The sequence below is a fragment of the Petaurus breviceps genome, unplaced genomic scaffold, assembly GCF_028583685.1.
Source record: "Petaurus breviceps papuanus isolate PSGF00001 unplaced genomic scaffold, PetGlider_PUasm1.0 99, whole genome shotgun sequence".
Taxonomy (NCBI): domain Eukaryota; kingdom Metazoa; phylum Chordata; class Mammalia; order Diprotodontia; family Petauridae; genus Petaurus; species Petaurus breviceps.
Window position 1 is genome coordinate 3,895,372 of NW_027187465.1, and position 16,764 is coordinate 3,912,135.

The following is a 16,764-nucleotide window of genomic DNA, read 5'->3' on the forward strand; positions in this document are numbered from 1 at the left end:
AGAGAGAGAAAGGGAGACATGGGGAGAGAGAGAAAGGGGGAGAGACATGGGAGAGAGAAAGAGGGAGAGACATGGGGAGAGAGAGAAAGGGGGAGAGACATAGGGGGAGAGAGAGAAAGAGGGAGAGACATGGGGGGAGAGAGAAAGAAAGGGGGAGAGACATAGGGGGAGGGAGAGAGAAAGAGAGGGAGAGACAGGGAGAGATCCGGGGAAAGAGATTGACAGGGGAGGGAGAGGTTGACTGGAGAAAGACAGGGAGAGACATGGGGAGAGAAAGGGAGGGAGAGAGAAAGAGGGAGAGAGATAGGGAGAGACATGGGGAGAGAGAGAAAGAGAGGGAGAGACACGGGGAAAGAGATTGACAGAAAGACAGGGAGAGACATGGGGGGAAAGAGAGAGGGAGAGACATGGCAGAGAGAAACAGGGAGAGGCATGGGGGGAGAGGCAAAGAGAAAGAGGGAAAGACATTGGGGGGAGAGAGAAGGAGATGGAGAGAGATTGGGGGAGGAGAAAACCCTTGTGCACTTGAGAATATCAGGAAAGACCTCTTGTTTTGAAGGAATTCTGTCACCTGGCAATGAGGAAGGGACCCAAGTTCAGCCTCTGTCTGTTCTTGGCTGTTTTTAAAATGACCTTTTCAAAACTGGTCTAGATGAATGTAAACAAAGTGGAGCTGAATTGTTTGAGAAGCTGCCCTGGGAGATTAATTTGGGTGTAGGGTTTGTGACAAGCAAGATTTAAAAAGTCTTTTTGCCAAATTATCTATAAAGGCCCCTTCCAGATACGGTTTTTTTATGTTTTCAAAGGACTTTGAGAGCTTGAAAGAAGTGTTTGTATTTACTTCATCATTAAACGGTTAAATGGCCATATTGTCAGTAATTCTGTGTAAAAAGTATTCTTAGCATTGAGCAAAACCCTGTTTGGTGCTGTGCACTGCTGGATGTTGGGGTGATGAGCAGAACACACTGCCCTCAGGGAGCTTCTCCTAGCTCAAACTGTCCACATACAATTAAATACAAAATTTTTACAAGGTGGAAGAGGTGGGTGGTGAGGGGATGAGGGTGTTAGGACCTGGAAGGACGAAGAGAGCTTCCTCTGGGAAAGGAGTGAGGGGCTTTAGGAAGCACACAGTGGGGAGGAGAGCACTCCAGGGATGGAAGGTAGCTTGGGTCAAAGCCCAGAAGTAGGAAATGAGATCTTGAAGATGGGAAATGGTCAATCAGCCACTTTGGCTAGGATGTAGAGACTTGGTGGGTCACTGAATAGAAAATCAGGCCTAGAGTCAGGAAGACCTGAGTTCAAATCCAGCCTCATACACTTACTAGCTCTGTGGCCCTGGGCAAATCAGTCCCTCTCCCTCAGCCTCTTAATCTGTGAAATGGGGATAATAATAGAACCTACCACTGTCCACAATGGTTTTGAGGATAAAATGAGTTAATATCTGTAGTGCTTTGCAAATCTTAAAGCGTTATAGAAATGCTAGCTGTAATTCTGTTATTATTATTATAATTTGTTATTATTATTGTTCTTCTGGTGCTCAATACTAACCTTAGTTACATTACTAATCCTGGTTCCAGGTCCTAAGGAACTTAAATTCAGGATTCCTGTTTTGCTCAAATAGTCGTTTTTGGTCTGGATTTGGATGCTAGGCTTTGGCAGTCACGCCTCTCTCCCATCGCTAATTATCCAAGTCTTGGGTACTTAGACTCATATTTGTTGCTTTTCACTTTCTTTTGAAGCAAAGATGTCCCGTGAGACAGGAGGCGACTCCCAGCAGTCGCATAGCGTCTCTCAGTCCCAGTCCCAGAATGCTTCCAGCTCCTCCTCTGGCACCTCCCACAGTCAGTCCTCCCACTCCAGCTCTGGGACCATCAGTTCTTTAGACACTGTTCCTACTCAGGACCTTCCTTCCATTCCCGAGGACCAGGAACCAGAGGAACTCAGCCCTCAGCCCTGGGGTCGGCTCTGGGCTCTTGAGGATGGATTCTCTAACCTTGGTAAGAACGTAAGACTGGAAAGTCTGACTGTGGGGCAGAGCATAATGTTTATTTAAAAGAGAATTAAAAAAAATATCTCCTTCAAAACTCTGTGCTAGGTTCCTACTGCTTTGGGAGCAAGTTGGGGATGAAATTGTGAGCCTGTTGGACAGGATCCATGTTGTCATTATCAGTGGCCCCAGTGTGGGAGGACTGTCAGCCTGCCAGTTGTGATCCTCATCCTAGAAATGATGGGGTAGCATGTCCAGACAGTGACTTCAAGTGTGGAGGGGTTGCTTTGTCCTTTCGGTAATAGGGAGCCATTGAAGGTTTTTGACCGGGAGAGTGATGTGTTGAGAACTGTGTTCAGCAGGGTCAGATAAATTAGGGTAGGGAGAGTGAAGTCTGGGAGGCCAGCTTTTAGCTGGTGGTGGTGGTTGAGTCATGGGGCCCCAGCTCATCGAGTGGTGAAGGCTTAGATGGAGAGGAAGGAAGGCTGCCCAGGGCTAGTCTGTCTGCCTGGGGGTGGAGGAAGGGAAGGAGAAGGACAGATCTAAGATGAATTCAAGTTTGTTGTGAGATCAGCTGAATGGCGCAGCGGGTCCTCAGGAAGACTGCAGACCTAACTAGCGGGGTGACCCTGGGCAAGTCACTTCACCTCTGTCTGCCTTGGTTTCCTCCACTGAGAGCTGTGGGTCATAGTAACACCTCCCTCCCAGGGCTGTTGTGAGATCAGATGAGATCACACATATGCAAAGTGCCTGGCACATAGTAGGTGCTAACTAAAGCATTTCCCTTCTGCAGGGGTGTGCGGTGGGCATGCTTCTGTTTTAGGTGGGGGTGTGCAGTGGGCATGTAAGGGCTTCAGTTTTAGGTGGGTTGGATTGAGGGGACAGTAGGGCTGTCCAGAGGGTCCGTGATTTCATCAGCATCCGTTCTTCCCTGGCAGATCCCACCCCACCTAGAGCGCTAGGGCTCAGTCTCAGTTGCCTGAGCCTTAGACAGATGGAACGTCCCGGCCCAGGTGCCCTGAGCTCTACACCCATGTTCCTCATTCTTTCCCCTTTGCCCGGCTGCCTCCCAATAATAGTAACTCTCCCAGCCCAAACTGGAGGTTGTCCCTGGGGGGTTACCTGAGGCTTTTCCCACAATTCCCTGTGAGATGGGCAGTGACGTTTTACGTTTGAAGAAACCAAGATTTAGAAAAGAGAAATGAAAAGCTTCGATACAGCAGAGACCTTCAGAGGCTACCTCCAGGGCAGCCTTTCCAGGGGCGGCCTTTCCAGGGGCCTGGCACTAGTGGAGATTTGGACAGTTGGACGTTAGCTTGGACTGAGAGGCCCATTAAAATAGGAATGGGTATGGGGGGGCACAGGAGAGGGAGACAGAATGTATGTGTGTGTGGTGGGGTAGAGGTTGGAAGACAGCCTTGGAGAACACCCAGGCTTAGGAGTGTGGAAGAGAAGGTACAGACAAAAGAGAGGATTGGCGGTTTGGGTGAGGGTGCTTCGTCTTGGGATCCATGGAGGAGAGAGTTTCAGAAGGAAGGGTGGGGGTCACTGCTGCTCAGAGGTCTGAGCTGTCTGAGCTGAGGAAAGGGTGAGCCCACTTATTACAGGGGTCCAGGAGGCCATGCTTGTATCTGTGAGGTGGTGCAGGGGATAGAGCCTGGGCCTGAGGCGGAAGACCGAGTTCAAATTCAGCCTCAGGCACTTAGCAGCTGCATGACCCTCTGTCTACCTCAGTTTCTTCATCTGTAAAATGAGGGAGGGACTTGGGCTGGCTTTAGTCCTCAGTTCCAGGGCTGCAAGTGTGGTATCCTCTGTTGGTCAGGCCCTTGGTCCTTCTTGCCTCCCCTTCGTTTTGGCTCTGAAGCTCCTGAGGGGGGATGGTGTGCCTGGGCCCAGGTTAGCTTCTGTAAATGACTGCTCCTAGGATCAGGGATGGCAGCTGGGAAGGCCCCTTAGGGTCACTGAATGCCACTCTAGCTTCCCAGGTCCTCTGGTTCCATGTCCCGCACTCCTTCCCCTGCCCATCATGAATCCACAAACCTTAATGAAGCAGCTGCCTGTGTGTCAACTCTGGAGAAACAAAAATGCCCCAATCTCTGCCCTCAGGGAGCTTACTGTCAGTCAGGGCTTCCTCTGTGTCAGGCACCCAGCTAAGTGCTGAAAAACACATAGAGGCAAAAGACAGGAGCTTACACGCTACTGGGGGAAATCAGCTTCAATGAATGGGCTTGTATCAGCCATGGAGGGATGGAGGGTTCCCCAGGGGAAAGGCTGCAGCGGTGGGATGGTGGGTAGGTAGGAAGGGCCCGGAGCTCCAAGCAGGTTCTGGTACTGTTAGAGGCAGCAGGTGGGGGATTTTGGGAACCACAAAGGAACCTGCATGATGTGTTGCTACGTGTGCACAGTCAGCAGAATTAAGGACACAAAAGGCCTCAGGAGGAGGAAGCAGAGGAGGAAGTGTTTTTATGTGTCCACTGGGGCCCTGTACCCTGAGTGTGGGAAGGGGAGTAATGGAATGTGTGCTTGGCCTGGGCGGGCAGGCTGGGCCCAGTTTGTGAAGGACTGGCTGGTGAAGGGAACAGTTTTTATTTGCTATTTTGCCACCAAGCAGAGGTCTTTGGGTCCTTGGCATCTGTCTTTTGACACACTTCCATTGTACCCAAACAGTTGGAATGTAAACAGCAAATTCCTATAGCAGAAGAGGGGTGGGAAGGGCCAATGATCTGATCATTGATCATTTAAATGCTGTGGGTGCCTGATCATGGCGGTCCACAAGGGCATCTCTGCCAGCAAGATAAATATAGACTGTGTAGGCCAAGGTAGAGAAATGGTTGGCTTAACAATAAATTAAAAAAAAAAACTTCATCATTTTTATTTTCTTAAAAATACACTTGCAAGTGAGCTTGCAGGGGCTCCTGACCCTCTTAGTGTCCTGGACTCTTTTGGCAGATGTATGAGCCTGTGAAGCCTGTGGGTCACTTCTGAGAATAATGCTTTAAAATGCCCAAAATAAAATATATAGAGTTGCAAAGGAAATCAGTTATGCTGAAATCCAGTAACCAAAATATATTTGGAACTCTTAAAGTTTTAAAAATGAATGTTAATAATTGTTTTCACAGTTTTTTACAATGACAAAATTATAGTTTTGCAACTGGGAAATTGGACATACAGGCAGTGGAGTACAGAAATCTATCTTGCCTTATGAGAAAATAGAGGGGAAGGGGAAAAGAGAAGGGGGGGGTGATAGAAGGGAGGGCAGATTGGGGGAAAGGGTAATCAGTGCAAGCCGTCTTGGGATGGGAGGGGACAGTTGGGGAGAAAATTTGGAACTCAAAATTTTGTAGAAGTGAATGTTGAAAACAAATTAATAGGAAAAAAATATTTTAAAAAAAGGTCACAGACCCCAGGCTAAGGAGCCTCTGTCTGGCCTAAAATCTTTTGAGGCTTATCTGAGTAACACAATGGTTTTTTTCAAAGTAAATTGAAACATACTTTCACTGGGTGGCTGTTAAAAAAAAATACCTCTTAATAAGAACTGCTTTTCATTCTCTGTTTCGAAGATGTGGGAAGGAAGAGATGACATTGTTGTTTTCTTTGTGTTCTAGATTGTGTGGAGAATGAGTACTGGTTCGGCAGAGATCGAGGGTGTGAGTACAGCTTTGACAAGCCTGGGCTTAAAAAAACCGATAAATACCGAACATATAGCAAGAAACACTTCCGGATTTTCCGGGTGGGTCCCTTGGCCTGTGCTTTTGGCCCTGAGCCTGTCGTCTGTCTCCGTGATTCTTAGATTTGCCTCTTGTGGTGTCCCCTCTCACTCCCTGAACTGTCTTTTCCGATATAGGAAAAAGGGCCCAAGAACTCTTACATTGCCTACATCGAAGACCACAGCGGGAATGGGACCTTTGTGAACCGAGAGCTGGTTGGGAAAGAGAAGCGCTTGCCGCTGAGTAACAACTCCGAGATCGCCCTGTCTGTGCCCACCAACAGAGGTAACCCTGGCTTGCTGGCTTTGACCTTGCGGACTTCACTTTACCAAGAGGAGAAGGAGAACCTTTGGACTGTTATTGATCATAGGTTTTCCTTTTTCAGTCTTTGTGTGTGTTCCTAGAGGTATCTTTACAAGTTGCCAGTGGGCACTGATTATTCCAGGCCTGCTTTTGTTATTTAACATTAAAGTCAATGATTCTTCATCACAGTCAGTAAACGTGTCTTAAGCCTCGGCTGTGTGCCAGGCACTGTGCTGGGTGCTGGCGATACAAAGAAAGGCTAAAAACAGGCCCTGCCCTCGGGGACCGCCCAGTCTAACGTGGAGGCAGCCTGCAGACATCCCGTACAGACAAGAAAGAGGGTGGGCTGAAGATAGTGAACAGCAGGGAGGCTCCCACATTCAAGGGGGTTTGAAAAGCCTCCAGTACAAGGTGGGGCTTGAAGCCAGGAGGCAGAGATGAGGAGGGAGAGCAGTCCAGGCATAGGGCACAGCCAGAGCTGAGGGCTGGGGGGCATGGGAGGGAGGGAGAGGTCTGTCCTTGTGGCACAGGGTGACACAGGTGTTAGCGCCCTGAGGAAATCATCAGTCCTTCCAGGTTCCAGATGGAGGCATGACCGCAGAAGCTGGCACTTTGCATAGTGATGGCATCCACTGTGGCCAGATGCCCACTGTTGGCTTAGCCATTGCCCTGTTGTGGGCCCCTCGACTGTTTCTGCTTTTTGACGATTCTACATTAAACTGCCACGAACCTCTTGGTACCAGCTCCCCTTTCTTGTAGTTATTTCCTTGGACTGTGTTCCCCAAAGTAACATTATTGGGCCAAAGAGCCTGAAGACTTTTTGGTTTGTTCCATATCATCGAAAGCTTTCTTCAAAAAAAAAATCAGACATTTTAGTAAAGAAGTTCTAGAGAAGTGTAGGAACTGACCTTAGACAAAGGCATGTGTTGGCTTTATCCACAGCAGCAATGTCCCTCTTGTTCGGGCCCCCTTCTGAGCCTTCCTCAGACCTCCTCTGTAGCTGTCAGGGTTTCCTTGATGCTCTCTCTGTTCTTCCCAAATCCCCCCCATCACAAGCCTGCATAAAGCTGAAAAGACAGACAAAGAACGGTCCCTGCGTAGGCCATGTCTCCTCCAGCCCTGCCCCCTGCCAGGGCAGGAGGCAGGGAGCAGGGGGCAGGGCGCAGGAGGCAGGGGGCAGGTGCAGGGAGCAGGGCGCTGGGAGCAGGGGCAGGGAGCAGGGGGTAGGTGCAGGGGGCAGGCACAGGGAGCAGGGCGCTGGGGGCTGGGAGGTGGGGGCGCGGGGGCGGGGGCCGGGGACAGGGAGCAGATGTCACCTGAAGACAGCCACAGCGATCTTCCCTTGTGTCCTGGGGTCACTATGGGCTCCACTCTTGGGGCTTTGCATCAGTTCTACTCATCTCCTCCAGGCTTCTCTGAGTCTCTCTCTTTGTTTCCTTCCAGCATTAATGAAACAGAGTTTGCTTAGCCAGTTCATCTCCAGTTGATGAACACTCTCTTTTTTCTAGTTCTTTGCTATTAAAAAAGAACTGCTATAAATATTTTCAGATAGTTCTTTGCTACTTTCTTTAACCTCTGGGGGTATATGCTTAGTGGTAGTATCTGGGTCAGAGGGCATATATATGGTTTAGTGACTTTTTTCTTTTTGGACGGGGGGAAGGCAAGGCAATTGGAGTTAAATGACTTGCCCAAGGTCACACAGCTAGTAAGTGTTAAGTGTCTGAGGCTGGATTTGAACTCAGGTCTTCCTGACTCCAGGGCCGGTGCTCTATTCACACCCAGCCGCCCTGTGACTTTTTCTAGAAAGCATTTTGGAGCCATATGTAGAATTCAGCCTCAGCCCTCAGTGTTTATATCCTTGAGTTTATTAAACAGTCTGCTCCTATGCTCAGTTGTCCCCCAGATTTTGTGGATTGAATCTGTCCCATTAGTCACCTTAAAATTTTTTCCTCCAGTACTACAGAATTTAGATTGTTATTACTTTGTAGTACAGTTAGTTTCAGATCTGATATTGCTGCCTCTTCCCCTTCATTATTTCCTATGAGATTCTTGTCCTTTTAGTCTTCCAAATAAATTTTATTTTTTAAACATTCTATAAAGTAATCATTTGTAGTTTGAATTGACACTAAATTTGACAATGAATTTAGCTAGTATTGTCATTTAAATTTTATTTGCATGACCCTAGGATGAACCGTTAATTGTTATGCAGTTATTTAACTCTATTTCTGTTAAGTGTGGTTTTTTTTAGTTGTATTCTTATAATTCCTCTGTGTTTCTTGGTAACTGGATCCCCAGGTATTTCATGCATCCTGTAGTTACTTTAAATGGAATTTCTTTTTCTATTTCTTCCATTTAGGTTTTGCTGCTTTTTTTTTGGAGTTTATATTCTGCTACTTTACTGAAGTCAGTAATTATTTCCATTAATTTTTTAGTTCAATCTCTAGCATTCTCTGAGTAAACCATTATATCATCCTGCATAAAGTGATAATTGTATTTTCTCTTTTGCCTCTGCTAGTCCTTCAATTACTTTATCTTATTGTAATATTGAACATTCCTAGAACTAAAGGCCTCCAAATGTTATTTCATTACAGAAGCAGTTTACCTTATTAAGGAAACCTTTTTTTATGTCCACTTTTTTTTTTGACAAAGCAACTGGAGTTAAGTGACTTGCCCAGAGTCACACAGCTTGTAAGTGTCAAGTGTCTGAGGCTGAATTTGAACTCAGGCCCTCCTGAGTCCAGAGCCAGTGCTCTACCCACTGTGCCTCATGCCTGTGCTTTTTGATGTTTTAATTTTTTTTATTCTGAACACAGCCACCAAAAAAAGAGAGAGCTTTTCTAATACTCATGGAACACAAAAGAGAAAATTCCACATGACATTCCAAATCTTATCATTTTCAAGACTGACCCACCTGTCAATGCTTCCTCTTAACCTTCTTTCTGTTCTGTGTTTGTCAAAGAGTGGTACAATAGCCTCCTTTTTTTGGCATCGCCACCGAGAACCTCCCCTCACTCACGAAATTGAAATCCTTTGTAAGGAATAAGGAGAGTCAAGCAAAGCATCTTCTTCCAGGGGCTGTGCCCAGAGAGATGTCTCTGCTTCCCCATGGCCGACCATCATCTCTGTCAGGAGGTGGGAGAGCACGTGTTATCAGAGAGCCTCTGACCAAGGTCTGAAGCCTTTCAAAGCCGGGTTTCTTTGCAGGGTCGTATGTTCCCTTACAAAATATGCTCCTGATCCTTCCCCTTTCATTCATTAATTCATACAACCCAGAGCTTGTAGTTGCTGAAATTGTCTTTTTGGATTTCTTTCAATGAAATAATATCTAAAAATAACAAATAGTTAGAAAATCACGTCTGCATGCCATTTTGTTTAGCCATTCCCCTGTGTCAAAGAGTCAGGCAAAGGTATGCTCTTAGAAGCTAGTTCTTTTCTTCTTTTTTCCCCTTTCTTTTTAATCTTCCCTTCACAAATAGGAAGTTTGTTTTACTTGGGACTCTTGTCTTCTGGTATTGCCCTCCCTTGTTCTCCTCTCCTCTCTTCTGTCCCCAATCCTTTTCCTGTTGAGTTGGCTATTATCTATACCAGACTCTGTGTGTGTGTGTGTATGTGTGTGTGTACGTGTGTGTGTGTGTGTGTGTGTATCTCCAACTTTCTTTTGTCCATTTCAATTAAAAGTGAGGTTCATCAAGTGAATACTTGAGATGGAGCGTCCAGGCCCTTTTTTTTTTAATCATGGCTTTCAGGGAGTCCAATGATTGTGTTTTCCAGGTCAGTTGTTTCTGATGTCAGATAAGTGTTGTATATTTTTTTCAATCTTATGATTTTGTTTTATGATTTTTTTCTCATGGAGTCATTGATTTTTGTTTGGTGAATTTGAGTTTTCAGAGAATCCTTTCCTTGGGTTAGGTATATTACTCTTGTAAGTTTTTCTCTGATCAGGCCATTTCAGTCATTCTTCCTTCTTACCCAGCCCTTGGCCATAATGTTCAAACTGATAAGTCTCTCAAGTCAAATAACATTTTTTAAACTTCCAAGTGTACACATCAACGTGTGCTTTACTTTACAAAATGTATCCCTTCCTAGATATCTAGGAACATAAAATGTAAAATAGGTAACAGTGGCTAGAACTTGGAAAAAGGTAAACACAGGTTTGTTTGTATTACGGGAAGTTAAAGATTCTGAGATTCATCCAGACAAGGACTTATTTAGCAAGTCACAATAAATTGACTCTCGTTGGCATGAGGCCCTCCAGCCTTGGCTTCTACACAGTTAATATATTGTTAAAGGGAGTAAAACACTCAAATGTAGGGATTGGGCCGCCTTGTTCCTTTTTTGGCAGAGTGGATTGGGAGACAATGAGGTTGAGGAAGGAGAAGTGGTCTTGGGCTTTCCCAACATCAGATGACTTACAAGAAACTGGAACTTAAATTCACAAGGCTATGGATGAGAGCAAGATGATGTTATTGGTACTAGTTCAGTACGACACACGCCAAGACAGTTGCATATATTTTCAAAATGGTCATTGAGGTGTTTTATAAGTTTGATTTTTTTTTTTAAATTTAAAATTTTTTTTAAGCTTGATTTTTGTGGAAAAAAGTTCTTTGATGCCTTTTTTTCCCCTTTTTTACCACCAGCCCCCTGCTCTCACTTATTTAATCTTCCCTTTAAATTTAAAAAAAAAATTAAGCAGCAAGTCCAGTTGCAAGATTTTATTTGACAGTGTTCTGCCCTTGTAGCTTCTTCCCTTTTCTGTGACGAGAGGAGCAGAGTGCTTCTGTAGCTAACTCGTACCTGGGACTGTCTTTAGATTTTTGTGACTCTGAATTTGATTTCCATGTCACTGTGCAAGTACATAGATAGAGCTGTCTCTTGTTCACTGGAGGACCCTGGTGCTCCTTCATGCCTAGGGTGTATTCGTTCCCTTCCTCTGCCTTAAGACCTAGCTCCTCTATCGTCTGCATGAATCCTTTCCTGATTCCTCCAGCGCCCAGTGCCCTCCCTCCCAAACTGTGGTGTATTTATCTGCTTTGTAAACATTTGTATTTGTTACTAGTGCTTTGCATCAGTTGACATGAATCTTCCCAGCTTTCTCTGAAATGCTCATTTCTTAGAGCACAAGAATATTGCATTATCTCCTTATACCATAGCTTTTTCAGGAATTTGCACAACCGTATTGACTGGCTCCATCACAGTTCTGTGTTATCTTGCCTCAGCTGACTGTTTCAGATATCTTCCCCTCCCCAGCCCCCATTCTTTTCCTCCCTGTTTTCCATTGAGGACCTTGCTGTTTTTATTTTACTGGAAAAATTGGATACTGTTTGATCTATACAAGTTTCATCTTCTCTCATTCTCTCATTGCAGAACCTAAGTCTCAAACATCATCTTCCATTCTCTCTTCCTTTCCTCCATCAGTGACAAAGAGATGGCCCTTCTCCCTCCCCAGGCCTTAAGCACAGGATCTCTTTCTCCTCCTGTCTTAGCAGATTGAATCCTCAGGCATCTCTACCCCTTTCTTTATTCTTCAGCCTTCCTCTGTGACCTGGCTCCTTCCCTGCTGCCTTCTGACATGCCCAGGTCTCTGTGGTGTTTAAAAAACCTTTGCTAAATCCCCTCAGGGTTTTCTCCTATATTTCCTCTGCTTTTCTCCTTTTTCTTACAAAGGCGTCTGTGCTTGATGCCTCCATCTTCTTTCTCTCTTGTCTTTGGCCCTTACTAATTTGTCTGTTGTCTTCAGAGTTAGCAGTGATCTCCTGAAGATTTTTTTCTCTTCTCCAGCCTAATGCTTTTTGGCTTTGCAGCTGCATTTGACTCTGATGACCCGCCTTTGAGCAGCCTGGCTAATCGTCTCCTCCCTGGGTTTTTGTGACCCTGCTCTCCCCTGGCTCTCCTCTTTCCAGTCTCCCCATTGCCCATGTCATGATCTTTAACTGCTAATGTTCCTTGGGGTCTTGTCCTCTCTTCTTCTCTCTGCACCTTTTGTAAACTCATCCACTCCCGTGGGCTTGAGTGCCAGCTTGATGCAGATAACATGTGTGTGCATATGTAAGTATATGTCTGTCTGTATTTATGTATATCCTTGTCCCGGACCTTCTGTTTCTGCATCACCTGTTGCCTGCTAGACAGAGGTACTGGAGTGGTTTGCCATTTCCTTCTTCAGCTTGTTTTACAAATGAGGAAACTGAGGCAAACAGGGTCACATGACTTACCTCCGGTCAAGTGTCTAAAGCCAGATTTGATGTCAGGTCTTCCTGACTCCAGGCCCACACTCTATGCCCTATGGTGCCCTCTCCCTGCCCACTCATTTCTTCTGCCATATGGAGCGCTTTTCTGCTTTTCAGGCCTAGCTCAAGATCCATCTTCTTTGTGAATCCTTTCCTGCTGCCTCCAGTGGCCAGTTCCCTCCCTGCCAAACTATTGTGCATTTTTCTACTTTGTAGACATTTGGTTTTGGAGTTGATTTATCCACTTTGACACACATTTTGAACTAGGTAATTCACTCATAACTTCATTTTGCCATATTGAGCTAAACGTGACCTGCTTGGATTGAGGCTTACTAATACTCGAATGAAGGGGATTTGTTTGGAAAGCCTGATTTCTCCAGGCTTAAAAAGAGGGTTCCGATCTCTTTGGACCCTTCATTTTAACCCCCATTTTTTAATCCTGATGTGGTGCTGATTGTCCTGGTTCTCTAAACAGTAAGCGAGCCCTCTGTAACTGAGGAGCCAGGGTCACATTTGTTCTCTGCTTTGAGGTGAAAGTACTTATTCTAGCTTTGCAAAACACAAGTGGATTCCCATTCTTGCTCAAGGATTTTATTACATGTACTTTCTCTAGTTTAAATATTTATTCCTTTAGGAAATATTTAAGTTAAGTCTTTTTTTACAGGGTATCTTAACATTTCATCTATTGGATTATTGAAATTGAGCAATGGTTATTTTGAATTTAAAGCAAAATTAATGTGACTAATTTCTGTGCTTTTTCTTCCTAGTTTTTGTGTTTTTTGATCTGACTGTAGACGATCAATCTATTTATCCTAGTGAATTAAGAGAAAAATACATCATGTCAAAAACACTTGGAAGGTAAATACTTTTTCTTATTCCAGGAATTCCATATTGTTCTTATATTTTATTGTAAATTTAGGTTTGTGGGGGTTATTCCTCTTGGTTTCCTAAGGGAATTGAAATGCTGATCCTTGTAAATGAGAAGTTTAAATGTTAATTTGTGGGACCATATACCCCCTTCAAAATCTCCTTCCCAGTAAATGGTTATGTCCAGGTGAAATGCTTTATAATTTGGGATTTTTCTAGTTAACTTACTTACTCTTAAGAGAAGCCTTTAGGAAAATGGCTAGAGTTGGAGTATCACATTTCTGAGTTGGAAGGGCTCGAGGGCCATCTTGTCTCCTTCCCCACCCCCATCTTATTTATATAAAGAGCCTTTTCTGCTACACACTTAGAAAAGGAGGTCACAGCCATTCTGGGCTTAAAGGCCCGAAAGGAGGGCAGTTCCTCACCTTTGGGTACCCTCATGATGTTTTGGGGCTGTTCTAATTGTTAGGAAGTTTTTCTACATCAAGCTTAAATCCGCTCCTTCTGCCCTTTGTTCCTGATTCTGCCCTTTGGAGTCAAACCAAAGTGATCTCATCCATCCTTTGAAGACATCTAGCCTATCTGCTAGAGGCTTTTTTCTGATACCAGTTCTGACCTCTTATGACATGACCTCAGTCATATGAATATCTTGGTTGCTCCCTGCTGAATAATTTCCAGTTTATTGATGTCCTTCCTAAGATGTGCCCAGAAATGATCCCAGGACTCCAGATGCAGTCTGACCAGTGCACAGTGTAAAGGACCCTCTTATCTGCCAGAATCAGGGCCTTGATGTTCTCTTTTTGTTGCTGATTTGGAAGCAGTCCAGGTGTGGCTGTGCGCTCCCCTGTGACTGCTGCTGCTCCCACAGGCAGACCTGCTGGAAGGTCTGTTCCCTTGGCGAGCTTTTGCCAGAAGCTTATTTCCTGAACAAGCCTTTCAGCAGGGCAGATGAGGAACCATCTCTAGGGTCACTGACTGGTGGGAATGCCAGTGATCCTGCCCTCTTTCCATCAGAACAGAAAGGGGGTTGTCTTCTCCTCTTCGAGTGTTTGCTTTCTGGAAGCATCCTGGCTTTCCTCACATGGTGTTTTTATGTCTTCCTAAAGTTGAGAGGCCCGTGCCAATCTCTTCTCCATCAAGCCAGGCACAGCCCACAGGTTCCTTTGGATAAAGCAGACAAGTGGGTGTCCGTGCTCTTTGCCCAGCCGTAATCTCACAGGTGCTGGAAGGAATCCTGGGCCGTCCCATCCCATGGAAAGGTCCCGTTGGGCCAAGAATGCCTTGACTTACACGATCCTCTCTGGGGAAGGTTTTCATTGGAAATGTGGCAGCTGTAGACCTTGGAAAGGGTCATTATTTATGTGTAATGACTCTCATTGACTTGGTTGTTAGAGGAGATTTCCATCTAGTTCCACAACATAATAACAGGAAAATTCAATCCGCTGAAGTCCTTGTGGTGACTTTTCATATTAAAAGTCTAAAAAACTCCTGACCTTGTATGTGTCCTCCTGGGGGACTTCTTTGATGGGTCACGTGATGTTTTAGGGCCTTACTTTTCACCTCTGTAAAGTGAGGTGTTTGGGCTACAGGGTCTCCATGGCACCTTAGAGTTCTGACATTCTCTATGGGTCCCAGATGTGACACAGACACCCAGCAGTGCATGCCAGCAGGCAGGGATTGTTCTGCTTTTGTCTTTGTGTCTCCTTAGTACCCGGCACAGGGCTCTTACTGAGTGTTGATTGAATCAGCCAGAGCCAAGAGTGTGTGCTGGAGCCTCACGTCTCAGATGGAGAGGACCCACCCTCAGATCCTCCCCTCCATCCTATCTGTGGGACTGTCGGTGCCCGGCAGCTCTGGAAGAAGCTGTAGGTGATGGACGAGCCGTCCATTTGCACTGCTGCACAGTATTTCTGTAGCTATGTTGTCCCACACAAAGAATAGTCTAGGGCGTGGCATCTAGTAGGTGCTTGTGTAATAGTAATAAGGCTTGTGGCGTCACTGAGCAAGGAACCTGAGTATCCCCAGGGATCGAAGCAAAGCTTAGCTTGTTGTTTTGAGGCCTGGTGTTACCATGATGGTTCTTTGCACTGAATCCCTGAGTGGTGTGAAGAGGCTGAGGTGCGTTCTTATTCCTTGATCATCCACATTCCCGCTGCTTCCTCCTGATCCTCGACCCCTCATGTGAATGAGGTTCTCCTCCTGGACAGGGCGTGGGGTGGCCTTGCAGAGTACTGGTTAGGAGTGTGTCTCTGCTCACCATCAGACGGGGCAAATGGCAGTGCTGAGTACGGTGATGGGCAGGTCCTCGTCAGCTAATGCGGATTTTAAAGTAATCTATAAAAACGACCTCTTTCCCCCAGTGGCGCTTGTGGAGAGGTGAAGTTGGCCTTTGAGCGGAAAACGTGCAAGAAAGTTGCTGTGAAGATCATCAGTAAGAGGAAGTTCTCCATATGCGCCACGAGAGAGGCGGTATGTGCCTGTCCATTCCAGGGTGGTTGGCCTGGTTCTGAATCCCCTAGAGCAGGGCCTCATCATCTGGGGCTGCTGAGATTGCTAGGGGTCATCTTTGTTTTCCTAGCTGCTAATTGAAACGAATGTTCCTGTAGTTATCTGAAATCATGACGCTGAGAAGAGGCCCGTCCCTAGGCTTTACCCTGCCTAAGGGGTCCAGGACACAAAAGGGAAAGTACCCCTGCTCTAGGCAGAGGAACCCAGTAGGTTGGGAAAGATCATGAACCTGAGGACAGCCCGGGCCCCTTAATAACAGTGTGACCCAGAGCAAAACCCCCACCTTGTCTGAGGTCTGTCTCTAGGACCTAGCTGCCCCTATTTTTATTTTTCTTTAAATATTTTTGGCATTGGGGTGGGGTGGTGAAGGGGCAGAGCCATGGGAGTGATTTTGACAGTGTGGAGAGTTCCCAGTGTGGAAACTCCTTCTACCAATGCAGAGAGATCAACTCCAACTCTTAGAGCTGCTGGAAGATATCAGGAGAGTAAATGACTGTTCCATGGTCCCAGAGCTACTGTATGTCGTACACAGGACTTGGACCCAGGGCCTCATACTCCAAAGCTGGGCTTCTGTTTGTGCTACTAAAGATCGCTGTGTAAATTAGTTTTTGTGCCTCTCTTAACTTTAACATTAATTTGCAATTTTACTACAGGAATATAGTGGTAAAGTACATAGTAATTTCCATAGTATTTCTAGTATTTAATTTATAGCATTTATTCCTATATATGGTATATATATGCCTTTGTTTTTCTATAGTCCCTATTAGTTTTTATTAGGCTGTCTTCTTGAATTTTTTCTTTTACTATATATTTAATTAATAAGAGACACCATTAATTATAATGGTCTTCATGCACAGGAGCCAGCAGAGGGGAGTTAGCAGTTGTTTTCTTTTACTTTATGTCCAGCTGTTTCTGGGTATTGTCCCTTCAGACTCCATTTTTTTTCCTCACACAATACCATTTTCCCATTTAAAAGAATTTCCTTTTTGCTTTCACACTTGTTTTACCATTTTTCCTTCACAGGTTTCTGTTTTGTTTGTGAAGGATGGGAAAATCATTCTTGCTTTAAGGAAACATTTGATTACCTTTGAATTATCTTCTGCCTTATATGTTGGCCCTCGTCTTAGTCTCTTGTTACAGTTCATCATTAATTGACAATGATTTTTTA

General features: G+C 45.3%; 1 protein-coding gene across 7 annotated transcripts in view; it reads left to right on the plus strand.

Annotated features, from left to right (window-relative positions):
* Positions 1 to 16,764, plus strand: part of CHEK2 (checkpoint kinase 2) — a 45,380-nt gene that overhangs the window by 705 nt on the left and 27,911 nt on the right. For 6 of the 7 annotated variants that reach the window (XR_011167149.1, XR_011167150.1, XR_011167151.1 and 3 more), the window contains exons 2-6: positions 1,740 to 1,997; positions 5,593 to 5,717; positions 5,832 to 5,979; positions 12,989 to 13,079; positions 15,449 to 15,557. Coding sequence is in view for 4 of the 7 variants with exons in the window: in XM_069081770.1 (XP_068937871.1) it covers positions 1,745 to 1,997; positions 5,593 to 5,717; positions 5,832 to 5,979; positions 12,989 to 13,079; positions 15,449 to 15,557 (726 nt within the window). In the remaining 3 variants the exon portion in view is untranslated. The remainder of the gene's footprint in view (positions 1 to 1,739; positions 1,998 to 5,592; positions 5,718 to 5,831; positions 5,980 to 12,988; positions 13,080 to 15,448; positions 15,558 to 16,764) is intronic. The other variant, XM_069081771.1, reaches the window with a different exon arrangement.